The sequence below is a fragment of the Agelaius tricolor genome, unplaced genomic scaffold (genome assembly GCF_023055355.1).
Source record: "Agelaius tricolor isolate 1412-34295 unplaced genomic scaffold, bAgeTri1.0.p SCAF_3, whole genome shotgun sequence".
NCBI lineage: Eukaryota > Metazoa > Chordata > Aves > Passeriformes > Icteridae > Agelaius > Agelaius tricolor.
The window spans coordinates 43,662,467-43,689,474 of NW_027269263.1; the positions used below are offsets into that span (position 1 = coordinate 43,662,467).

General features: G+C 38.3%; 1 protein-coding gene across 2 annotated transcripts; it reads right to left on the bottom strand.

Annotated features, from left to right (window-relative positions):
* Positions 1–1,773: 1,773 nt before the first annotated feature.
* TMEM168 (transmembrane protein 168) lies at positions 1,774–26,816 on the bottom strand. Of its 2 annotated transcripts, none has more exons than XM_071423663.1 (5): positions 26,746–26,816; positions 21,615–22,880; positions 13,094–13,236; positions 10,577–10,851; positions 1,774–6,324 (listed from the first exon to the last, which is right to left on the bottom strand). In XM_071423663.1, exons 2-5 carry the CDS (start codon positions 22,806–22,808, stop codon positions 5,777–5,779), a joined length of 2,160 nt encoding a protein of 719 aa, XP_071279764.1. In that variant the 5' UTR covers positions 22,809–22,880; positions 26,746–26,816; the 3' UTR covers positions 1,774–5,776. The 2 variants fall into 2 exon arrangements, with proteins under 2 accessions (XP_071279764.1, XP_071279766.1); XM_071423665.1 differs by lacking the exon at positions 26,746–26,816 and adding an exon at positions 26,510–26,707.
* Between the last annotated feature and the right edge of the window lie 192 nt (positions 26,817–27,008).

Here is a 27,008-nt window from a genome sequence, read left to right on the forward strand (position 1 = left end):
GGAAGCCAAGTTGCCCATTTTATACTCTTGACACAGACTGTCTTACAGTATCCTGGCTTTGCATTTGGGATAGTAAAACCAGGTTCACTGGGATTTGTTTTAGCAGTTATTAACTACAAAACTGACTGTAATAAGCAGAGCTGGCTGCTTTTGTCCATCAGCATCAGCACTGGGACATCCTTAGCTCTGTGTAGAGTGGTATCTGAGGTAAGAGCCCAGAATGTTTCACTACACCTTGAAGTGACTATAGAATTACTTCATAGGGAAAATAATTCAGTGCTGGCAAGGAGTGAAATTTTAAATTTCCATGTCACTAGCTGGAGCTAGTAAGGAGCTGGATACTGCAGGCACCTCTAGGGAATATCATCTTCCTCCTCAGTATCCTAAAGATTTAGACTGTTGCTTGCAGGGTGACCAACCCCTCACAAACACCCAAGGTGTGTGCCCATGATTGTGTGAGGAAGTTAAACTCCTTCAAGGCCTGAGTCTCTAAAGGTGAGCTCTGTAATACTGAGGGCCTTCACTGATCCAGCTTTCTGGTCTCCATTATAATCCAGTAGTAACAGTTTTATTTTGACTTCTCAATGCCAACAGACAGCAGCTGAAAGCAGTGCTGGTGCGGCAGGTAACGTTGATCGACTCCTTGGTGCCTTCCTTGCCCCAAATCAAGGGGTTGAAACTTTTGCTACACTTGTTTTCCAATAATAATGTATCTTTGTAACAACACCTAAGGAGAAACATTCTTTCAACTTTGAAAGAGCTATTTGTTTTTATTTCCTAGGTAACCAAAAACAATTAGCAAAACCCCCAAACCCAGTGCCATGGATGGAGACATATCTTGGGTTGTCTGACTCCATTCAAAGAGCCTTAGAATTACCTGCAGGGCAGCACTGAGGGTGAGCTGTGCTGTCCTCTAGGGTTACCTCTGGATTTGTGACTGAACAGAAAGGATCTACACAAGTTTAGTAAGGAAAGAACACTGAGTAGTAAATTACAAAATTAATGAATTAAATCACAAAGTACAACAGCCAAAATTAAACTCCTTCTGTTAAAAAAACTCCAACCAACCAAAAGGTGTCGCTCAATCATCCTTGTACTCAGCCAGTCAATGTGCCAGAAGAACTGGCCATGCCTTCTTGGCAGCTCTGGACACTGGATTACCACTGAGATACCCATCACCCCGTATCACAGTACCACTCTGCTTCTCCATTGCCTGCCAAATTCCAAGTCCAGGCCTGTTAAGAGGAATGCTGGGACTGTTCCATGAGGACCAAGTGCAGGAACCTCCCCAGCAATTTCTGTGAGAAGCAGATGTGTGGATTTGTCATCCTCACCATTCTGCAGCAACAGTTTCCTTCTACTTCCTCTCCCAGGCTTGATCTCACACAGGAACCCTCCATCAACTTGATCTTACTGGAGATAAGAAATTTGACTAACTACAAGTACTCATGTAAAGGAAGTCTTCAATTATATCTCTATAAAATTATGTCTTGAAGTATAAACAGCATTTTTACTAGCTTGTTGAATAAGTGATAAAAAAGACAAGGTGAAAGGCATTAACAATTTAAGCTAGTATTTCTCATTTCTATTAAATTATTAAACTAAAAATATTCCTTAGAGTATTTTCAAAATACTCTATTTTCCATAAACTCTGTTGCAATTTCTAGTTATAAAAAACCTCCTGTGAAGCAAGCTGTATAGCAAACCCTCATGTAATTCAAGAGGGAGCACAGAAATCTGGAAAGCGATCAAGACACAAACAAAAAGATGAAATTGAAATGAGCATCCAAAACAGCAAAATATATTTAAGCAGTATCACAAATACACTCAAAAAATCTATTTACACATCTAAAAACCGTATATTCAGTAAAAATCCTCTCACAAAAGGTATTTATAAACAAGAAAATTAATCTGATTTTGTTGTCTACTGCTGGCAACAGAGGTGTTTTACTGCTAGCAAAGCATTAACTATGCTTTTACAAAATATACAAAATTATTTTGGGAAAAACTTGAACTGAAGACTGGACAACAACTACAAGGCATACAAAGCATAAGGAACTGCAAGTACATCGCTCTAGTAGTGCAAAAATGAAGAATAATGGCTTTTTTCCCCCCCCAATACTTGTTCAGAGAAAAACACCACTGTGAATATGCAATTTGAACCCCTTTGTAGGACTCAGTGCATTTGCATGTTTTAGCAAGGCTGGTACTATACAGGAGGTAAATGAAACAAAGTCAACATAAAATCATGCTGTGACACAAGTTTATAACAAACTTTATAGCAAAATGTCTGAATATACAGTACAGAGACAAACCTTGCAAAAATGTTTCTCTCTACCCAGAAATCTGTACACGTTACCACTAAACAACATGTACATAACTGATAGCATATGCAACATTCTTTGGAATTAGATTTAAATTTCCTTCAGGCCCTGTCTTTCAGACAGGAATAGCAGAAGGGTAACTCCTCACTTAGATCACAGGAGCTCCCAGTGCTCATCCCTCAGGCACATGCCCAAGGCTGGGCAGAGACCTGTGGAGAGGCATAAGCACCAGGAGCTGGAGAAAAATTGCACCTGGGAATGTGGGTCACTGTAGGATGCTTTGATAGAAGTCAGTGCAGAAGTGAAGAACTGATGAAGTTGAATTCCTCATCATCCATAGCCCTGGTTTGATAGTGTTTTGAAACACATGACAGTCTCTGTCCAAAAAGGCCTCATAATAGGAACAGCTGTAAACATTTCTTTTAAAGTTAGCATTTTCACCATGCCTTTGCAGTAACAAAATCAGAAGTAGGAACACCTTAGCTCATGTTAGAACTACCCCAAATTTAGAAAACCAGAGGTCTATAATTGAGAAAATAGAAACAAATCTGCAAACACATGATTAGTTTTGCAAATAGTATTTTTGCTCTCTTTTTCAGGTCTTTATGTGCCTTTCAGCAAACAGCTAAATAACACCCAGTCTATCCTAGGAGAAAAATCTAACTTTGGTAAGTAAGCTGGAAACCATTTAATATCCAGAGGCAAAACAGCAGGACAAACTGTTCCATTTATTCTGCCCAGAGCTAAGTCCACCACTGCACTACACAGCAGATTCCTGTTCACAGATTCAGGAGAGGTCAGGAATCCCACACTTTTCTTGTTCCCTTTCATGTACAAAAAGAAAGATACAGATGATGTCCATAAAAATGTAACAGTAGCAGGTAGAATCTTACCCATTAAGATCTGTCAATTATAATTAGTGGCAAGTGTTATGATTGATATTTAAAGCTTTTCCAGAACAGAAAGGACTAACTTCTTGACTTCAAATGTTCAAAATGTTCACAGGGTTGCTATGAGGTATTTATGGGGACTTTACTAAAATTTCAAAGGCTCAAGCTCTAACAGTTTATGATGCAATCAGGCGAACTTCTACTGAAAGAGAAGTCAAAACAATGGTGATTTCACAAACCAAATGTAAAGGAGTCTTTATGCATCTATACTCAAGAGCTGATGACCAGGAATGGAAGACAGTGACATCTGCAGAAGGCAGCACTGCTTTTCTGCAACCTGACAGATCCTTGTTCAACCCAACTTCAAGTATCCACTTTATGTGCTTGAACAAGGAGCTTAGGTACCCAGCTCAGGCTCCAGAGGATAGCTTAGGGGTGCTCTAAGGTTATTCAAGAGATGTAAGGGATTTGTCTGCTTGACCTTTGGCACAGGAAAGCAAAACAAAAGAAAAAAAATGCAATGCCCTCAAAAGTCATCCTAGAATAGAGACTAAACCAGTCTTCCTCTGGAAATATTTACTTCTCCTTGCTAATGAGCAGTGGAGCACTTCAGGTCACTAGCATGGATTCAGGTATTTGGTTTTTGAACATCTGAATTTAAATGAGATGACTCCTACCTCTGTCTCCCACATTAGGACCTTAAGTTGGATACGTGAAGTCAGGTGGTGTGAGAACCCTCTGTCCTTACTGACAACTGCCACCTCTTGATTCCCTGACAGAGCTGCAATCACAGCATTTATTCAGAGAAGACTCAAAGGCATTTAGTCTTCATAGGATTAATCTCTTATTTCTTTATCCCCTTCTCACACTATGGAAGGGGATGGAGAAAGGGAAAGCGGAGTGGGAGGCAGTGCCTTGGCTAAACAACATTGTGTAATACATACTAATGAAGAAACTTAGTGGCTGCCACTTTTAGATCTGAGAAAATCACCATTTTGAATCTGGTGGGTAAAAATTGCTTTGGCTGTTGTAGCTCTCCTTATTTATTTCAGGAGCTACTGATGAGTATGAGTGTTAGCAGATTCTCTAACTTGGCTGGCTAAAAAGCTCAAATGGCATTAGAAAAAGCAATGATGGCAAAGACTTATTGAGCTACATATTATTTGCATGTATTTAAATTAAAAAAAATTAATAAGTTATATTTTAGACAAATATCAGCTGCTCTCTAACACTTTTATTAAAATACTGATGGAAACAGAAAAAAGTGAACTGTATGTCTACTGAATTGCACACACATATGCAAAGAAATGACCACAAATTATACTGTCTTAGCCACTTACTTGTTTCACCCCTAATTTTCTGTACTTGAAAAATTGACATAAAAAAGCTAGGCAGCTTTTATGACTGAAGGAAAGGATTTCTAGAGTCCCATCCAGCTCTGGAAGGATTAAAATCAGGACCTTGTGGGTGGGAGAAAAGACTTAAGGAATACTGAGGATTCCCTTTTCTCCTAAGGGAATAACCCATTCAAACAAACTTTGCTTGTGGTTTTAATAGATAATGAATTCACTGGTCCAACTCTGTACTCAGAACTTCACAGAATCAAGATCTTAGCCACAACAAGGACTTCAGATAAACATGGAAGCAAGGCAACACTCATATTCCCATTTTTTATCTAAGGATTATTTTCTTTGTTATATTTCTTGGGTTTTGTTTTGCTTTGTTTTCTTCAGATTAGCTTTTCACAATACAAACTAGTAAGAGCCTGGAAAATTGAGAATACTTAGCAGGTGAGGGAAAAATGTTCACTGCAGTTTTTATTCCATATATAAATTAACTTCTGGCAATGTATGCTCAAAGATCACCAGCAAGATATTTTATGTTGAAAGTAACACTGAATAGTTTTAAAACTCACTTCAAAACACACTTCAAAACTGTCTGAGAAGTATCAGAGCATTAGAGGGTTGTCTGATTTCCTTGTTTTCCATGGCAAGTTTCCACTGGTGGCAGTAGACAACTGAGGCAGGGCACAAGATGTAAAAGCAAATAAAACTAAAGCTTTTTGGTAGCTACTTATATACAGTAGCTATATATTCTGGGGTTTTTTTGGCTCAGTGATCCCACCACATAATTTCAAGCACACATAAATTGATTAGGGTAGTAGGTTGGTTTCTTTCCTGTATTTAAACTGTATAGTGAACATAAATGACAGATCAGCATCGTGTAACATTCACAGGAGCTCCTGTCCATCAAACGGGTGTCTCTAAACAAAGGCTGCCTTAAGTAAGACATATGAACATGGGACCTGTCTCCAAAATGCATGGTCGTATTAAATAAGTCTCTTACAAATGTACATGTAACAAATTTAAAATATCATAGTTCTACCCTCTTCTGTTTAAGATTGCAATTTCTAACTGTTGCATATACTGTAGCTGCTCAAAAAGCTGAATAAAGTGAGTAGAGCAGACGTTTTCAGAGAAAAATAGTAATAGAAAAAGTTTTAAATATGGTACAGTGAGAAAGTTCACAAAGCTCTCACTTCATTTTCTCTTTGGTTGCTGATTAGGATTTGACGAGTTTGAAGCCCTGTCCTGTATCCAGCACTGTGGGAAGAAACCAACTCATTTTCAATCTTTTTAAGCACCTAAAGCAAGCTTTACAGACCCAGAACAGATTGAGACCACAAAACCAGTTTGCCAAATGTACTAATGGATAGGTGATGCGTGGGAAGTACATCATCCAGTGTTTGGCAACATCACTTCCCGTTGGCAAATGCAGAGTGTAGTCGCTCCAGTGCTTTGAGACCCCGTAGATGGCTCTCACCGTGCGGCCCTTCTCAGACCAGCTGATGTTGCTGTCAGGGTTACAGTTGTACTCAACCCATTGCCTGGTGAAGTCACCGAGCTGTGGAGGGTCTGCTTCCTCGATGTCTACAACTCTGGCCATTTCTGCTCCTTGCACAGCAACATACTGGTCATTTACTTTTCTTACTTCTTTAACCCAAGGCTGAGAATTCTCACAGTCTAAAACAATGATCAGTCGAGAACAAAAAGTGCCGTTCTTTTCTCTCCACCACTCCAACAGCGTGTCCAGTCGTAAAGCATCACCCCCTGCCACAAGGACAAAAAAGATTTAGTATCAGGATGAAGAAACAGAGACTTCTGCAGAACTTTAACTGTTTTGACTGGTTCTAAGAATCCCTTACTTGAACAATCTGGACAGATATAACAGATGTTTTCAATTCATCCTTTCTGTCTGTAAATGCTGCATATCTCCATAGAGGTATTAACTGACTTGCTCTGGCAAATAAAGCCATTAACTTACCCTTGATTAGAAAGAAAACCCACCAACAATAACAAAAAAGGAATTCCTTTACAGAATGAAAGAAATTATAGGCAATTGATGAAATCTGGAAAATACAGATAAACTGAAAAAATCTGAAATAAAGTTTCTTTTGTATTAAATCTTAATAATTTTAGGAACAGGAATAGGACTCTTTTCTTAGAATGTTTTTATGAATATTAAAAAAAGACTCGTCTAAGAGATGAATTTAGAGGAAAATACATTTTCAAATGGTGGGAACCAAAGCAAGCACAAAAATTCACATGACCAGGAATGAAGAGATTCTCTCTAGAGATAGCTGTTTTCAGAGCTTCAAGAAAACAGGTATCGATTTACAACTCAATGAAACAAAAATCTCATTGGAATTTTTCCACAATATTCTTTTCCTGTCAGGTCAGAAGACCCTTGCAACTAGTGTCCAACTTCTCGTGTTTTTTCTAGCTCCTGTTCCAACAGCACTTTGAAAGAGGAGATTGTAATTAAACCTGAAATGTTATCTATAGTGGGAAGTCCTTCTGCTTAAATGTACTGAATGCTGCAGGATCTGTGTAGCTTTGAAAGGCAGACTGCTTACTTACTCAGGTACCTGAGGACAACATCTTGCAAACAACTCTCCATTGTCTCCCCAGTGATACTAAAGTAAAGAACTGGTATGCCTCAGTTCTGGCTAGTTGAAGCTATGATACAGGTTTACAACAAAATATTGAAGTTTCAAAATATCAACTTAAAAAAATTAAGAAAAAGGAGAAAGGTATTTAAAATAACTGAATTTTAATTCCAGAGTGATTTTTCACTAGTGACTATGATGAAGCAGTGTTTAAAATGTTGTTAGCTGCGTATTTCAGCACTTACAATTCTACCTGTAAGGGGTGACAAAAAAGTGCTTCAAATTAATATCTCAGAATTAAAGTGTTGTGCATGCTATTGTAGTTAAAGTAAAAGCAAAATTCCAGGGCTGCACCTTTCTCCAAGAAAATGAAAAACTGGAAAATTTAGTACCAAAGAAAATCTCTAGGATGCAAACAAAAAGAAATGACTTGTCTTGGTACATGATCCTCAAATTGCTGTAGTTATTTACAGCAGAAACTTATACAGAAGTAGTTTTCTTTTTCTAGGTACACCTTCTGTGTGAATTATCTGTAAAATTTTCTTTATTTGTTCACATTTTAAAGGCTTATAAATAAACTTTATTAAAAGTGTAGCAGTGTAGGAGTGCATGTGATTTCAAAACAGAACTGGATAGAATCATCCAAAGAAAACCATCTCATCCTTCACAGATCAAGCAAACACATGCTTGGCTTCCGACCCTATGGCCTCAAACACATGGGCTTGTCACCCAGCACAAGGTTTTGGCACCAAGCTGTGCAAGAAATGCAGGTGTCTGGCCACCTCTGGCTCCCTGGCAGGTTTAGCAGGACAACAGGTACGCCAACAGTTTCAGGAACAGAGACAAAGCTTTATTAGCCCAGCTCATGCCTTTGCCTTCACTCAGACAACATGACCCCCCAGGTCATTTGACTGCTCATGCTTCATGCATGGCTAGTTAACAGTTTCTTTTTTACACCACAGTGCTGTATCTCAGCTTCCAACAACAGAGAAACATCAGTACTGAATTAATTAATTCAGTAAGCCTCTTTTGCAATATGTCATTACAAAGCAAAGACTACACTGCTACTACTGTGCTGTACCATGGCATAAGCCAGCAGTGAGAAACTACTTTTTTAATCAGATGAATGGGTTTTTTTTCATTGTTGCCATCTCTTTTCATCCTCTTTACAGGTCAGAGGAAAGCACACATTACTGGAACTGATGGCCAAGGCTCCATCTGTCACAAAACGCCCGTGTCCAATACATGGGGCACAATTTCAGCCTTTATATTTTCAGTTTATACTTTCAAGTTCCATGCAGGAGCAGTGATATCTGGAAGGAGGATCAATTACACTCCACAATTAAACTAAAATTAATCACAAAACAAGTGTGCAAGACCTATGACAGCTGCCTGTTCTCCTTTATGTGACTATATGTGTATCCATGTAGAAGCTGAAGATGTGTTTGGACAGACAACTAAAAAGGAGCTTTGTGAGGAAGTTGAACACCACTGTATTTACACACTGTATCTTTCAGCACTCAGAGTTTAAACAGTTACCTTGGCCTTTCTCCTAAAGGCTAGATATCAATTTAGGTTACAGCTACCTACATGCTACAGAGGGACCTGAAGCCCCAGTCACACTCCAGGGTGCCTAGATGTAGTAAGCCAGGTTTGGGGTGAAAGCTGTCCAATTTTTGCAGCAACATTTGGCTCTACACATGCAAGAAAGCTGACTTTATCTACGCTGCTGGCTGGAGCACAGGTGGGAGGTGGAGTTTTGCTGATAGTCTGCTCCACACAAGGTGTGGACACACTCAGCAATCGCACAGAGTGGCAGCTGCTCTTGTGGACAAACAACCCCCTTCTCAGAGAAGTAATTTGGCCACCCTACATACACTGTAGCTCATCACTTGCACTAAGGTCACAGTAAAAGCTGTGGCTTTTTAAAATCTCTGAAAATACAGGTAAAGCCCTTGGGAGAAAATACACACTGTTTTTCAGCAGGTCTAAAGGTTCATGGATGGAGCTGCACCAGAACAGGTACAGAGCCTCCAGATGGAAACTGACTTGTGCCTGAACACCCACCTCAGCCTGAGCACACAATGAAGGGCACGCCCTACTGAAGGGCACATGCACCTGGAGAGACACTGCTGACAAAGAGCCTGGAGCTCACAGGCAAAGTGCTGTCCAAGAGAATTAATTCTATCCCAGGAAGAAAAAAGTTACAAATTTTAAATGTATTTACTATGAGATTACTGTTCTGCACACAGTGACCTCAGTTCCCTACAGCAGCAGAGCAAGGCTAAACTTGCAATGATTTGATAACTTCATTAAGTTTACCAAACAAATGGGCCAAGAAAGGGGGAAACAGTGAAGTCTATGCCAAGCATATGACAAGGCATTAAACTGGCACTTTAAATAGAGGTTTACAATCTTGAGGCTACACTATGCCCACAATCACTCCCAAAGTCCACAGTGTCAGCAAATCATACCTGTTTTTATGATACAAGGTTTGTTATATGTTTGAAGACCTGCTTTTGTAGTGTGAATTGTGTATCTGCCTCCTGTTTCTTTTACTGATTCTTTTACAAAAAAAAAGCAAAGCACATCTTAAAGACATAAATGCAGTCCTTCATGACAGTCAACTGACAGTGTCACAGAACACTCTGTAATTCCTTCTGTCATGCCCAAGGAATGAGAAAAGATTATGCTTGTTTGTTACAGTGAACAAATATTCCTCAAAATACTGGGAAAAATCTGTCTTTAGAGCAGGAGTGTGTAATTTCCACTTTTAATTCCATGCATGGAAAAAAGCAATCTTTAAAGTTAACTTGTTGAATACAAAAATCATGTGCGAGGAAAATCAGGGGAATATGAAACTGTGTTTAAACTTGAAAGAAAATATTTGGAGTCAACACCATTAGACAATTTTGAGAATAAGTGGAAGATTAGTTTGCTGTAAAAGGATTTTTATCAAGGTCAGTAAATACTAAAATGACAAAGTTAATGAAGTAACATACCTGACTGCCACACAATGCAAGGGAAGGAAAGAGCTACCTCTTAACAATAACTTACCTGCATCCCGAAGGGGCTTCTGCATTTCTCCATTCTCTCCACTAGCAGAGGTAGTCAGCCTGCAACTTGGCTTGTTTTCTCAATTTCTTGTAGCCTCTGAATCTCTTAACAGTCATGCTCTGTAATACTACAACCTTTTCCTTTCTTTCCTCCCTGCAGGAAGTTGTATAAAACTGTTCTCCAAAGACTGATGGTTCTTTGCCATTCTGAACAAGCCGGTAGTAAGTACATTCAAAACTTCAAAGTTTTGCAATACAGTATGATTTTTTACAGAATTAATGAATTGACTTGGAAAGGTTATCAATAACCAAAACAATTAAAAAAAAAAAAAAAAAAAAAATCCCCAGCTCACTTACCTGCCAGAGCCCATTCACCAGTGCCATGTGAGTGACCACTGTAATACAGGATGTAGGTATCGTGTCTGGGTCCATCTGCAGTGCGAAGTTCAAGGAAAGACTTGATCTTGGAGTGAAGGGTATCGAAGGTCAGCCCGCTTGTAGAGTAGTCACAACCATATGCCTCAATCATGTGATAAGCAAAAAATCTTTGGATGGCATTAAGCATGCCAGTAGACCTCAGATTTAACTCTTGGACATGGTCAGGTGGAAGAAGAGTTGGTTGGCCATCAGGACTAAAGAGAAAAACAGCTAATGATTATGGCTGAAAATTATTTTAGGCTAAGTGGACTTCTAGTAGCTGCTGCTATTTTCCCCTGTGCATATTCTGTCTGCTATGAGGTAGCACTGTTCTAAATTCAAATTTACTTCAAATTTACAGTTCATAAACAACTCAAATGACTGCATTTGAGTGAGGGACCACTATCTCCCTTCTGTTACACTTCAATTCCAAGCATAGTCTTACTCAACCCTATGCTATTCCTGCAACTGAGAGACAGAGGGAGAGAAGGAAGCTGTGATAGGAAGAAGGGAGGCTCCAAAAATTTAATGAAGTCCCACTGAGGAGCACTGCCTTCACACAGGCACTTTTTCATGAACAGCTGGGAAGAAATGCAGAGAAAACGAGTGCTAATCTGCACAAACCATAATGCAAACTAGTTTCCAATAATGCATGAAAGAGAAATCCACATACACACTTTGCTCAGATACTCTGAAACATGGAACTCACACAAATACAGTAATTCTATATATAAGAAAAATAAAAGAGTCCCTGGATTCCAAAATTAATTTTATTTGTATCATTATCTATATTTTATATAAAACATATATAAATATATAATAAATAACCCCAAATATATACAGTATCTAAAATATCAAAAAAATACACTTTTTTTTAGGTCTACACAGCTATTCATTAATCATAATACCAGGAAATTTGGTCTTGCAATACACCCAGTTAGGGGAGTGCTTTTCAGAATATATTTTCAGAAAGAGAAAAGCATTCATCACTCTTCAGCTGATGTAATAAGGGAATGATAAGGAACATGACTGACAGCTGGGCAAAATTGGCCTCATTTATGCTCAGTTACAGACATGGAGAGGTTTTGGGAGTGAAAATATTGAGATAAGTCTTTATTTACTCTACTAATACAAAACATGACATTATGGTTGTTTCCCTATATATGTATATATGTGTGTATTCTTCATGTATTTTGTTTGCAAGCCAATGAGTAAAGCTACCTAGTCTCCTTATTGGTCTAGGTAATTAAGTTTTGCACCTTCTCACCTGTCTAGGGCTTTTATGAAAATTATTATTCCACTGGTACAGCTACATTGAATAGCTCATCATTACTATTTGTCTCAGCAAGTGAAGACTGAGTTCATCACTGAAACAGTCAAGCTTTGTTAATAAGGAAGTTTAATTCTGTCAGGTTCTAAACAGTTGCTCAAGAGTATCTCATTTGCTCAAAATTAGAGGGAACTGCCTGTGTCAGAATAATATAATGCAATGAAAGAATTAAATTGTTACCATGGAAACAAAATTGATTTATTTTTATTGTAATGTAAATTTTGAAAATCTGTTTTTCAAATCTGTAACAATAATTGACAAGGATTTTTTTCAGGGTGCACAGCTGAAAGACTGTAAATCAGAAGCTCAGAAAATGTGTTTTTTACAATATTTAAGATACAGTTATTTAAGATTAGCATACTATCTTTGGTTTTTTGATGTTAAGTTCTTCCTTATCCACTAAATCCATTACACACACTGAAGCTGTGAAGTTTTCATAAATTGGGCAGTTCTATTTTGAAGTCTCTCATATCAACTTACTATATTTCTCTTGTGACTTGAAGAGATAATTTATATAGCTCTTGTTTATCACTTACAAAAAAATGTGCACACACTGATTTTAATTTTATGGCAAAAGCAGCATTTGCAAATTTAAAGCTTCTAAGAAAAACACACAAACATGCAAATAATAATAGTGTAATGCCTTTACAGTAATTCATTTCTCATATGGTAACATTTATGTTGGAACAAAAACCAGCTTCAAATTCTCCACACCAATACATGACATGTAGTTCATCTGAAAATCTAATTATAATGAACTTTAAATGTAGACACTACCTCATTTAATTGAATTCAAAATTATTTTGAACTGATCTGTTTGGTTTATTCAATCTCCTCATGTAAGATACCTGGTCTCAGTCAAATGCCCCAGTCCTCCTTTGCGTGAGATATGGGCTGAGAAATCTGCCTGTGCACAGCTGCTCTGTATTCATCAGCTTTCTAAAAGCAAATTACCTAGACAGAAAGGTGGAGTTACTCATTCCAGGGTGAGAAAGAGGAGCAATAGAAAATCTGCCTATTATTTGAATTTGTATTTCATTGCTGAAAATCCAAGCAACAGCACTGCATTGCCTCCATGAGCAAACAATACATTCACACTGTGAAGCTGGAATGGACAGTATCCATACCTGCAAAAGTTGGTGGGAATCACAATAGCATACCCAACACACGTTCCTCCCAAGCAGTTTCCCAGCTCATGGAAAAGCCCATGAGCCATGGACTCCAAAGGCAGAACAATCAGAAATACACTCATGAAGATCCCATTGGTTGGCTAAAAAGAAAATGAAGAGATTTAGGTATTGTATGAAAATCCCTTTGCTTGATCCCACATAATTGGGCCCTGAAACATGCAAAGTCTTACTGGTAATGTATATTTATTTTTCCATGTATTACATGGTGAATTACTGTAAAGACAAATGAAAAGCTTGGGGAGAAGGTGGCTGGTAAGCAAGGATCACTCTTTTGAAAGGAATGCATTTAAAACACTGATAGCACAGTATTTAGCTGTAAAAACTGTGATCATATCTTAGTTTACCAACTGAGGCAAGAAAATCAAATTCCATAAAACTAATTATGTGCATAAAATAAGAAGATCTGTAAGCATCTGCAGGGTCAGCCTTAATCAGTGAGATACAGCACAGATATTATGTATCTAGCATCAGATGACAGCACACTGGTTTATTGCATCCATCCCTGGAGGTATTTAAAAGATGTGTATATGTGACACTTTGGGAGGTGGTTTAGTGGTGGACTTGACAGTGCTGGGTTCATGGCTGGGTGTGATGATTGAAGAGTCTTTTCCAACCTAAGCCATTCTATCATAAATATACATTTAACTTATGGAATACTATGTATCACACAAGAGATGAATTCTGAGATAATTTGTGATTATTTCAGTTAAAAAGACAATTCTTTGTCAGTTACATAAATACCACATGAGTAAAGGAACATCCTCTACAGGACTTCATAGCATTCACAAAGCTAATACCCCATATGAAGCTTTCCTGCTTCAAAGGAAAAAAGCAGCTTTGGAAAATATTACACTTACTAATACATAGCTGATTTCTGTAAAAAACAATCAAACAAGACGTTTCAACAGTTACATCTCAATCAATAGTACTAGTAAAATAAAAATGGACTTCTGAAATGCCAGATATTTCTGAGAGGCAGAACAGAGAAGGATTCATTTTAGTTATTTAGGCATGATGGGAATGGGTTTAATCAGGTATTAAATTTTTTAGGATAGATAGAAACAGTATTATAATATATAATTAAACAAGAACTTTAATATCCATGGTGCATTTGCTAAATATTTACGTTTGCTTTGTGGCAAAGGAAGTAAATTCATAGCTAGAGATTTCTGTCTTGAGAAGAATTCTGTGGTCTCTGACCCCCTCTGTGTTTTATTTGTGCTTTTTGTACTAATCTACAATATTAATGTTGTTATTTTTTTTTAATCTGGATATTGCCTTACTGTGTAAGACTCAGTGACTTGATGGGCACTGGTAGTTCAACTTAACACAAAGTCGACACTATTAATAATTTGGAAATTATATTATACTGAAAAAATGACACCTAAACCAACCCAGATCTTGTTGGTACATGGCACGAGCTCAACTACATTCAGCTTTTAAATACAATTACTTAGCCTGAAAGAAGAGCTTTACCCATCTAATGCACTAAGAAAAACCTGTCCTGGTTTTAAAAAGTGTCCTATCACACTTCTGATGGAAGGATCTCACCTATGTTTCCTTGAAATTCCTTGAAATGACAGCAATTAAACACCAGAATCTGATATTCAATAATAACTAACTGACAGCATTATCAACTGATAGCATAAATTACCTGAAATCACCAGAAGACAGGAAAGCTTAAAACACTGTATTATGGTAACACCTCAATTTGTTTTGTTGTTAATCCAGAGAAAAAAAATCCTTTAACTAAGGAAATATAATTTCTGTTTCAAATGTATCAGCAGCAATTGTTCCTTTTTGTTGCTCTGTTTTCCCAACACACTCTGAAAAGTGGCAGCAACAAAAACTTATAAAGCTCTGGCTATATTTTCTTTCTGTAGAAACCTTATGAAGTATAAGACTTTGTTGAAAAAGCTGAGTTTTCTAGCTAAATTAATTTCAAGTCTTGGAGACTCAGTTTTTCAACTGTAAATTCCAGAAGGGTAATGCAAAAAAAAAGGGAAGTATTTTTGTGACAAGTTCAGCTTTTACACCACATATAAATATATTTTCTTGGACTTTACTAAAGCAAACTACTCCTATATTGCATTAGTGTTTTGATAACAGTGAACATATTACAAAATAAAAACAAGAGCAATCATAATGTCCTAAATAATTATTAAACTATTATTAAATAATAACTATTATATTATTATGAACTATATTACTAAACAATAACTATTAAATAATTAATAAACTATTATAATATTACTTTATATTAATTTTATTGTAGTCCAATTACAACAATACCCTCTCATTCTAAATACTCCCTGCATTTCCCCAATCCCCTAAACATATGCAACTAATTAAACCCACAGCATTCTGCCACAACACAAATTGAAATTATCACAAAAACTCACTCTGACTGAGTTTAGCTCCTAAAAAATACTTAAATATTGAAAATGCTCTTACTAATATGAAAATACTGGCAAAGAAAATTCTCAAGTACTTGTGAAATAAGGGTGTCACACAGAAGCACTAAGGATCATCTCGGTGATCCATCTTGCTCTGTATCCTGCTTTGAGTTTGTACCAAATATTACAACAGGAATGGGAAATAAGCTCTATAATGTTATGAATCAAATCAAGCTGAGTTGATTCATCTGAGGTTTCAACTGTGTTGTCTTTTAGTGGCCATCTTATCTTATACTACGGAATAGGAAAATGTTGGATATTTTACATTTGTAGACATCCATCTAATGTAAAGATGCTGGCAATTGCTGTCAGCACTTTTTCAACAGTTTTGATTTAGAAGAAATATTTCACAAATGTAAAAGTGCCTAATGATGATTAGAACAAATCTATAATAGGATAATAAAATCCTACTATATATATATAAATACAGCACAGCAAAAAATGACTAGTAACATTTAAAAATACCTAAACAAGAAGAACTTCAAATAGCAAAAAATATCTGATTTAGTTATTGCAGTAAAACTGAAGACAGGTTCCTCCCTTAAGATAAACAGCTAGAATTCCAGATGGAAACTGTCAGTGCTTTATTAAATCCCAAAGATTTGGTGACTGGTCCTTAATGGAGCAGATGGCCATGGATGCACAGGCAGAGCCAGAAAGGGATTTTGTTCTTTCATGTGTTCAACCCATTTTCATTGTTTTCAATTGCACTAGCAATGTGAACCTGCAGTACGTCCCTGAACTCCAAGTGCTCATTGATTCCAGACAGACTGCTCAAAAAGCAAACAGAAGACAGGGACCATCTAGGCAATCCTACTGAAAAAACCCATGAGAAATCATTTTATCTCTTAATCTTCAGGGTTTTTTTGGTTTTTTTTTTGCCTTTGTCTGTCTTGTTCTAAAGGAATTAACAATTAAGTCTCATTTCAAATAACACAGAAAAGGTAAAAGAAAAAAATCTACTCCTTGCCTCTGATGATGGAATGACAGACAATAATAAAAGAGTGGTGAGATTTCACTAGTGGTAGTGTCTTTCCACTTTCTCTTTTTTTGAGCACTGTTTCTTTTTATGTGTAACTGTTAGAACCAGAAGAATTTAGAGGTATTTTACAGCAAGATGTCATTTTATATTCATGGATAGGACAATTTCCATCCCAAAGAATAACCACTGTTTGAAGCAGAATAACTCTGGAACTGTACTTAATTATGGATGTGTGACTGAAGAAAAAACCCCAAAATGCATAAAATGTTAGTTTAAATTGGAAGCCAATTACAAAGACCTATAGAAGAGCCCTTCTGTTTAAAACAAAAATGAAACACTAAACATATGTCAACTAAGATGGTCACAGGATCACTGAATGGTTGGGGTTGGAAGGAGCCTCAGGAAATTATCTGGTCCAACCCACTGCTCACACAGCAGGGTGTCTGGGATTATATCTAACAGACCAGTAACTGAGAAAGCTTACTTTGAGAAAGATGCCTTTGTGCATTTCCAAGCAAAAATACTGTCCTGCTTTCCATTATCCAAGCTGAATATTTACCTGTTTTTATACACAGACACACAAAGATACACAAAACTCCCCAAACAAACAAAGTATAATAAAAGAACACCCTCTATGACAGAGAAGGCTGAGGAGAAAAAAGGTAACATGCTAAGATTCAATGAATAGCTTATTTCAAATGAGGATAAGATCTATATTACAGGTAGAAAAAAGCTTAAAGACAAAATTTGTAAAGCTACAAAGGACATCAGCTACCAGAGGAAACAGTCTTATAACAAGTTACCGAACAGAGAGTCTATGGAGATCAATAAATAATCCTTTACTTCTGACTATGAGAAGAGCAGTGGGAAAATCTAGGAAAGAGTTTGCAGAAAACAGTTGTCACAATCACTGGCAGATAGATTTAATGTGCTGTGTTTCCCATCCCTGACTCCTGTTCTAGCCATGGGAAAGCCTGTGCTTTTATCTACATGCATTTGTTCCAGCAAAACCACGTGCAGTTATCAGTTTAAAAGCAAGCTAAAAACTCTGATGTTTTTAAATACAAAAATGTGAATCCTGAAACTAATGAAATTTTGACAGCACGCTAAACACATAATAGACTCTTCAGACTCACAATGAATACTTGTCACCAGAGATCCCCTTCAGGACTGAGGAGCTCTTGAAGTGGTGGTGACAGCAGCAAGGTGTGCTGCCACTGTGGATTTCAGCAGGCAACCTGAGGTAGCCCTCGGGATGGGACTGGAGAGGAAGAGAGCCAAGGAGGGCTGAGCACACACTGGAGAGAGGAAGGCAGCAAAAGTACACATGATAGAGGGTGAGTTTGAGAAGAAATGGTGAGCAGTGAGCAACTGCTCACTTAGGAGCACTTAGGGCTTAAGAGCTGATGGAATAGTAGAAAAAGAGGGAATAAAGGTATTAGAAAAGAAACTCAACAGGACAGTATAATAACAGCAAAGCACAAGTATTGAAGGCAAATCAGCAAGAAGAGGAAAAACTCTCAGTGATGAAAAGAAAGGGGGGAACTAAACTTGAGCAGACAGACAGATGAAAAAAGTTAGGAATGGCATGCACATTTGACAAAACACGGAAAGAGGCCAGAGGATGCAGCAGAGTCTCTGGGGGGAGTAACAGAAACAACAAAAAATAGTTCCAAACAAGAAAAGCCTGAGGAGGATTGGATTAAAAATACAAGCCAGGAAGAAAAGCAGGGGTAAAGAGAAGGAGAAAGACTGGATATGATTTGCATTCAAGTTATTCAACCTGTGATGTTAATAAAAGTATGTATAAGTAAATATAGATGTTACTATATATATGTGCAACCACACCAGAATAGAAACTACAAAATCATTAGCTCTCCCCCAAAGAGGAAAGTACTCATACATACAGTAAACTTATTTTGTCTCCTATAAATAATTCAAGTGAAATGGTACAGTCCATTTAAGTATGAGTATTCAAGCATGTAAGGAATACTATTATTTTACTAACTCATAAAATTCCCTAAAACCAAGAATAATGTACTGAATAATGTACTTCATTCCATTACTTTAGTGGCTCTAACATAGTTAATCTTTCTCCTGGTAATACTAAATACAAGCCTTCCAGGAATAATAATTCTCTTTAGCCAGTCAGTAAGAAAACCTGTAGATACCTTGGCATAGAGCATTTAACAAAATTTGATTTTAAGTTTTTGAGAAAAACAGTGCACCAAACCTTTCCAAGATCTTTGTCTGAAAATTAAAAGCTCTTCATCTGCAAAATTTTCATCATTTTATTGGATTCTTGAAGAAGTAATATCTGAGTCATTTGCATGACTTCTTCTGGATCTTGTCCAATCCAAGGGCCTAATTACGACCGGGCACATGATTAATTGCTGAATTAAGTTGGCACTAAAGAGTCTATTGATCTGACCGAAATTACTCACACAAATATAAAGGCAGGTGCTGACCGTTTCCTGCAGATTCTGCAAAGAAAATGTCCGTACATTTTTACCAACAACACAAGACATCTTTCCTCTGCAGCTCTAACAAGGATTATTCTCAGAAGCAGACCATGTCCCAGCTGAAACACGCCCCATTTTTTAATGCACCCAACTTTAACACATTATTTTTACAGTTCTTCCCAAGCACATACCCAAGTACCATGAACAGAGACTTTAAACCCTTATCACAAAGGCAATGCTCCCCTTCAAGGAAGGTCATTGACTGACAGGACTTTTAGCCTCAACAGCTCTGCATCAGTAAGAAAACCACTGTCCCTGCTACAGCAAGTTAATTCAACTTACTTTAAAAACCTTTCCACAAAAGGAGATTTGATATCTTTCTGGCAATTTTAATAAAATAGGATACTTCTAGACACCAATTAACAGACAACTGGTGCTTTAGGTCTTGACTTTTCATACACATGAGATTCGTACGAAGCACAGATATTACAGTTACTAGAAATGTTAAGAGGGCATATATAATGTGCCTGCAAAACATTTTCCATGAAAGGGAACCCCCCTCTTCCCACTACTCCATTTCTGGCTATAACTGAGCTCTTTTTATAAGCTACTGCTAATTATTTATAGCTGACTGTTAGGAAGAACCTTTCCAAGGCTCAGATTTTTAGCAATTCTATTCATAGGAGGTCAAATGGCAGACCACAAGTAATTTTAAGCCACCTCTTTTATCAAATGCACTATCATTAAACAAGCTTTCAGTAGTGAGGAAAGGTATAAACAAAAAATGATTCATCTTTCAGGTCACTTTCAACAGATTTCAAATATAATTCACACATACTGAAATAGCTACAGAAATCCCAAACTAATGTTGCAAAGACTGAAAATTCTTACATCTTACATATGCAAGAAATGTTTTAAATAATCTTTAGAAGAGCAAACACGTTTTCAGGAACTGAAGACCAAGGAATACTTGGCATTCCTAAGAAACTCTAAGGAAAAATATGTTAAAAATGTAAATGTAAAGTATAAAAAAATTTCCTTAAGATAAGAATGTATGAATGGCTGTATTAATCTGCACCAAAGGCCCATCCAGAAGAATGTCTGGTCTCCAAAGAGGCCAAATTCATGCCTAGGAGAGATGTAAGGACAGAAAAAACATGTTTCCTGAATACTTTAACCACTAGTGGCTTAACAACTCCCTGAGCCAGACGTGGTTTCCAAATAGTACACTGACCCCTGTGAATTTTGTCCAGCTTCCTCCTGAGCCTCTTCAATCATGGGGCACCACACATGGCATGCCATGATACACAGCCCCAGAGCTCAGCAGCATATGAGGAACTATTCCTACCTACCTGGCTACAACCCACTTCTTGCCAACTTGATTCCCCTGAACTTTTGCACTGAATCGATTTTTTGGTTCTGTTTCCTTCTGTCCATTCTGCAAGTCCAACCACAGCTATGAGTGCTGATAATCTTTCAAAAAAAGGCAAAACCACCCAGTGTTCCTTGGAGACTCGTCTGTTAACCTCTCATGCTCTTCATACAAAAAACAAAACCCCAAACCCAACATAGTTACAAAGAAACTGTTAATTTAATCTTCCACTAATTTCTTAAATACCATTCATCCACAAAGTTATTTAATCTGACAAAATCTGCAGGATTAGAAATTCCAAAGGAGTGGGCAGGAAACTGCTCTGGAAAAAGTAGAAACACATGTCTGTAAACCTGATCTACTGTAAAAGCATATTTTATATACATTATTATATGTTTGTAATTTATATAAGAGGTGAATGGACACAAATTTGTTATTGTGGTTTGTATCAACTTGAAAAAGAAATGCCCTGTTGCAACTATGACAACACACCATGTGTCTTAACTTGGGCACTGAAGAAACATTTTGAAAGAAATGTATGCTTTCTGCTAAAGAAAAGACAACATCCTTAACTCATAAATGGAAAGAAAAGTCAAAGGCCACTGTGTGATTTTAATGACTGGTCTTCCAGATACCTTATCCTGGGGTGTATAATCAGATTTGATGGTGAGACACTTAAAGCTCATGCTATACCAATGATTTATCAGTTTATCAGCTGATCTCTGATTCCATGTAATTGATTAAAAGCAAACCAAAATTATGGAAAATTACACTATTTAATACATTTCAATCTAATTAAAATAGTCCGCAACAAAAGCCCTAGAATTAGTGAGCATTACTAGGGTTTAATTAATGATTTATTCTGAAAACAAATTTTATGGCACAATGAATTCAAAAGCAAAACAATTTCTGATGTAGGTAAATGCAAAATACTTTGCTCACCTCTTTTGCCCTGAAAGCACTTACCTTTTCCCATGCTGCCAACATAAGGAAGCTGGTAAGTTGCACTTGCTCGAACAGGTCACAGACCAGGAAGCTTAAAGTGTTAAGTGCAAAGCCCAGGACCGTGAAACCACGCATTCCAACTTAACCCGCAGCATACCATCAGATTTTAGGAATTTTAAGGATCCAGCAATTCTCAGGATTATTGTCAAGAGGAGATCAAGATAAAGAGATTATTATTTACCTGCCAAGAGACCGCTCCCAAAACAGCAGTTGCAACAAGGCTGAAAAATACCAGCTGCTCTGAGATCAAACAGAAGTGACGCATTCCTTTAGATGCCATGACTCTGTCCAGGCTGTTGTTTTCTGCTCGGTGAGTATAATACACCTTGTGGCAGTCATTGAGTTTTGTGTGAAATCCCCAAAGAGTTATAAAAAAAATCACATGACAGATCATCCAGAAAATTCCAAAAATAGAAAAACCAGGTATCACAAAATACCAGAGGTCCAAATCACGTAGTTTAAAGGCTGCAAGAATGAAAAAGATTAGTTCAATGACTCCAACTGAGATGACAGAAAGCCGCCTGCAAATTTTACCACGGTACAGGTATGGCTTCCATCGCTCAGTAACCGAAAGTCCACTGAAGTAAACGTCGAGGAGGGGATCTGAAATGAGGCAGCTGAAGAAACACGCCAAGGCAAAAGGGTTTGTGGGGATCTGCAGTGATGGAAAAAAGAGTAGGGATGCAATGGCTCCAAAAATTGCCAAATTTGGAATCGCCAAAAAAGACTTCATACGTAAGTCAATAATCAACATGGCCAAAGCCAAGACCAACAGAATAATACTTAGAGATTTTTCTACCAGCATAGTTGTGCTGGCAATTGCAAATCCAACTAGCTCCAGAAACTCAACCGTTGTCAGCAGAGTTGGTCGATGATGGACACAACCGCAAATCCTTTCAACTAAAGCACATAATATCCTTAAAACAATGGCAGAGAGAAGCAAATATTTTGTAGCTTCTTCTTTCACATCCATTTTGAAGGCAGAATTATTGAGAAAACAGAGAAGGCCAAGCAAAAAACCAAACCAAAGATTGGAGAGACTCAAACTTGCTGTTTCCATTGAAAAATAGTAGTACAGTATGCTGGCAATTCCAAGAACAAAGAGCCCCAGAATAAATATTACCAAAATCAGTGCATCTGCAGTTTTTTCCCACCTGACATAAAGGCCCATGCAAATGGCAACCAGCAGGTTGATTCTGGCAAGATAGCCAAGGTATCTGACTGATGAGTGCATGTTCACTTCTCTGTTTGCCTCTTCTAGCCTTGTCATTGCTGCATAGAGACAGTGACTAACACAGTACCGCAGTGACCTACACATGTAAACGGCAGGGAGGGCTTTCACCCACTTGACCGACAGTAAATATTCGGGTTTCATCCAACAAACACAATGCAACTGCTGCCTTCTGTAATATCATTTCAGTAACAGTGGTCCAGAACCCTTGAAGCCCTGGAAGAGAATTAAGAAAAGTTTTAGTGCCAAATAATTCCTTATAAGCCTACAGAACATAAATATGAACAAGTTTAATATCTAGAGTAAAAAGAACACATTAAAAAGACCAATTAAGTGTGAAAACCAATATAAAATGGGTCCTGCATAAACCTTATTTCATAACTTGAATGAGAGGAAAACAATCCTGGCCTGTTTTCCATAAAAGTCATCGATAGGTATCTCTATTAGATATCTGTGGATATCCAAAACCCTTCTATGATAGCCACTTGCTTCTAGAACATTTCATAATTATTTTAAAACACTATTTTATTTCACCATTACATTTGATAAGTTCTCATTTTCTATTAAATCTTTTCAGCATGCTTTGCAAGACTTCCTTTTAGCAGTGAAGTAAGTATATGATTCACAAAAAGAACTTCCCACTCAGTTAATGAGCTTAACCCAGAGTAAAAAAGATATTATTATCTCAATTTCACAAAAGGAGAGTGGACACAGAGATATAAAAACTGATTTGGTGTGATTTTCAGAGATTTCTCGTAATGTAAAATCAAAGCCTTCATTTGCACCCCTTCAAGTCAGTTTTCCCCCCCCTCCAAAAACAAGAAAACAAACAAGTTGATCAGGATAAATATTATATTTAGAACAAAAGCACCTCCTACTCAGATCCATTTAACTGATGTGATTTTCTTTTTAATATAGTTACAAACAGACAGAAGTATTTTTAAGGGGCATTTTCTAATGTTATGGGCAGAGCTTCCAAAACACAAAAAGACACATGTAGCCTCCATAATTTTTTAAGCAATTAACTAATTGCCCATCTTAGAGAGATTTCTGAAAAGCGACTGGTATGACAGTGCAAACAGTGTGCCAAGAACACTCAGTGCTAGGTTATAGCTTACTGCTTTTATTTATATTGGTGGGGGAAGTGTTAAAAGACACCTTGACTCAAATGCAAAATTTAGACTTTATTCTCTTTTGATTTTTAAATTCTTTTTTTTTAAACCAGCGAACAACAAATGATGAAGTGAATCGACTGATTTGCCCCTAAGTTTTGGCAGATTCAAAGACTGACACACAGTGTAAAATCAGCTTCAGTAACTGCTGCAGAGAAAAACTAGGCCGAAGAAATCCTATTGTTTAAATTACTTATTTGGTAACACATATTTTCAAATTATGCTATATACCAAACAACAATGCAGATATTACTTGGAAGAACTATGCATTAAAAATCTGTTTACCTGAAGAAGAATAATACACACCATATATTTAAAGCAAATTGCTATTATATGAAGTTATGATAAGTTAAAAGTTCTTTGGATGTCAACTGTGCTTTTTCACAGTATTCATTATTAGTAGTGTTTTACAGATATTGACTTAATTCTGAGTTGCCTGGATGCTTAACATCTCACAATATCTCTTCCTTTACTTTCTGTTCCTCTCACCCTTTCGTTTCACTATTATACAGATAACACAAACGTGAGTTGGCTTTCATATTCCAGATTTAGGTTTCAGAGCACTGACTGCATCTCACTGTTTCTTGTACTACAATCAACATTCATTTTGGGGACAACTTGAACCATTTATTTCAGCTGCTACACATGCCCTCCCCTTGCCTCCTGCTCTCTCTAGTTCAAACCACGAATGCAGAGAAACTACTTCCCATCTCCTTTCAACCCACAGCACCAGCATGCAACTACTGCTACTCTGAAGAACATATGCCATCCCATCCTTTTAATCTGGATTCCTTTCTGGAACCCCTCCAAGTCGAGGGGCTAACCCTATGAACGTTCAGTTGGACAGCAGCCCCAGCAGGCAGCAGGAATGAGCCCTTTGCATACGAGCAAACAGCAAAGCTCCTGCCTCACACCCGGATTAAAATTTTGCTGCAATCACGGAATTGTTTTCTGTGAGATCATTAACAGCAGCAAACTCCCCTCTAGGCAGGCAGCAAGCCACTCTGACAGAACACAACTCTCACTGCCTCAGCTCGTGTGGAGTTTTGCTGCCAGCACAGCACAGAAATATGAAACTGCTCTGCCCCTCCGCTGCGAGGTGCTGGGGTAGGGGAACAAATGGGGCAACGTGTCTGTTCCTACTGCAGAGACACAAAATCTAATTGGGCACAAGTAGTGAAAAAGGATTTGCAAAATGACAGCTCAGTCTGTGAATGCAATCTCTTCTTCCCGACTCCACCTTCTACCCAATTAGCAAAAATGTGCACTCCTAAACCACACTATTAAACATTAGCATTTTTTAACCAAAATACATGGTCGACTTTTTGTGAAGAGGAAAAGGTGCATTTTCATGATTAAAGTATCCCATGACACAGCTATTACCAAATAGAAAGACAACAGCAATTCAATTTTAAAGAGAAATATCAGTAACTGATTTGTTGTCTAAAACACACCTATTTGCTAGTAATTTCTGTCAACACCTTGTTTACACAGGGAGTGTTCAAAGTCCTGGGGAGGGGGTAGCGCTCCTGTGTTTGTTTTAAACTAATGGCTTTAAGGTTTCAGGTTGGACACTGTTATAACCAAAAAATCTGCCTTTTTTTTTTTTGTGAGAAAAAGGTTACAAAAACTAGTCAGACCTGCTGATGCTGCTGAAGTGCTACCTGTTTGTTATGATAATTACAAGTCGTTGTCGTTAATAGTTCTTTTTTGTATCAGTAAACGCCCCGGGTGGGGTTACCTTGACGGCTCTTCTCCCGAGACAGTGAAGAGCGGGGACCTCCCCAGACAGTGAGGAGAAGGGACGAGACGTAAGAGGGGGAGCACGCAAAATAGCCTCAAGACCAGCATGCCATGAGAGGCTACTACTCCAAATGGACTGAAAAGACCCCCAAAACAACGAGCCAATACAGAGTTGGGAAATTAGAGTGATGTCTAGATCACTCCTAGTGAGGAGCGGAGTGCTGGGCCTGAAGAGATGCTGGGGGACTTCGTTACCCCTCACCCTGAGCAAGAAAATCCTCTCGGACCGTGACCCGGAGAGAGCGAAGAGACGAGGCTTAACATCTGAGTCACACCCGGAAAGCTCCCACGACAATTACACCCCCAGCTCTGTTCCTAGTGTACAGAGTTCGGCATATTCTCCTTCTATGAGTCACTCTGGGAGAGTCGACAGAGACTGCAGACCTGTTGAGCTCCCAATCTTGAGCTGATTGCTGTTGATAAAGGCATTAAAAGGAGAAAAGGTGTCCTGCTTCGTTTTTATTTCAGACCCGACTTGCAGATCTCAACAAATCACATTTAGATCTCAAACAGAACGTAGACACCCACTTTTAACTATTTGTCAACTTTTGCAAATATAATTTTAAGGAAAACCTGGAGCCTCACTAACATTTAGAGACCAAATTATCTAGTAGCTTTCCTATACGTAAAGAAACACTGCTCTCAATGTAGTTTTAACCTTAACTCGTCTAAGAGAGTTGAAAAAACAACCAAACCCCAAAGCTGGTTCAGTAGTTAAGCCCAGGTGAGATCTATCTAAAACAGTGAATCCACTTTCCTTCACCTTTATTCTTGCAGTTTACCACTTTTTTTTTTTCCAGCAATTCCGCAAGAGTTCTTTTTTAAACAAAAAGTCCTATTTAGTTAATACATAAATACGTCAGACTTAACCTCCGGTGAAGGGCAGCATTAATTTCCAGATGTTAACACCGGGATGGCCGCTCTGGGGAAGGGCGCGTTCCCGGCTGGAGCTCCAGCTGCGGGGCCGGCCCGGCCAGGGAGGGTCAGTGCCGGCATTGGGGTCCCTCAGCAGCCTCCCCGCCACGCCGATCGGCGCTGGCGGTGCCCGCCCGGCCGCGCTGGGTGAGGAGCCCGCGGCGCCCCCGCCCCGCCCGGCCCGCTCTCACCTCACCGGGCGGCCCGGAGCCTGCCCGCCCCCCGCGCCGGCCGCCGCCATGTCGAGCCCGAGAGCGGCGCTTCCCGCTACGGGCCGCGCCGAGGCTCAAACACCGCCGCGCCGCCACGGCGCGGTCGGCTAGAATTGCGGAAGGGCCCAACCAGCCAAGCCATAAACCAAACCCATAAACACTGGTGCTTAGGCATGCAAGCGGGAAAACTGTGATTAAATCAGGACTGCAAGGCAGACTGAGCCTTCCCCAGCCTGTGGTCT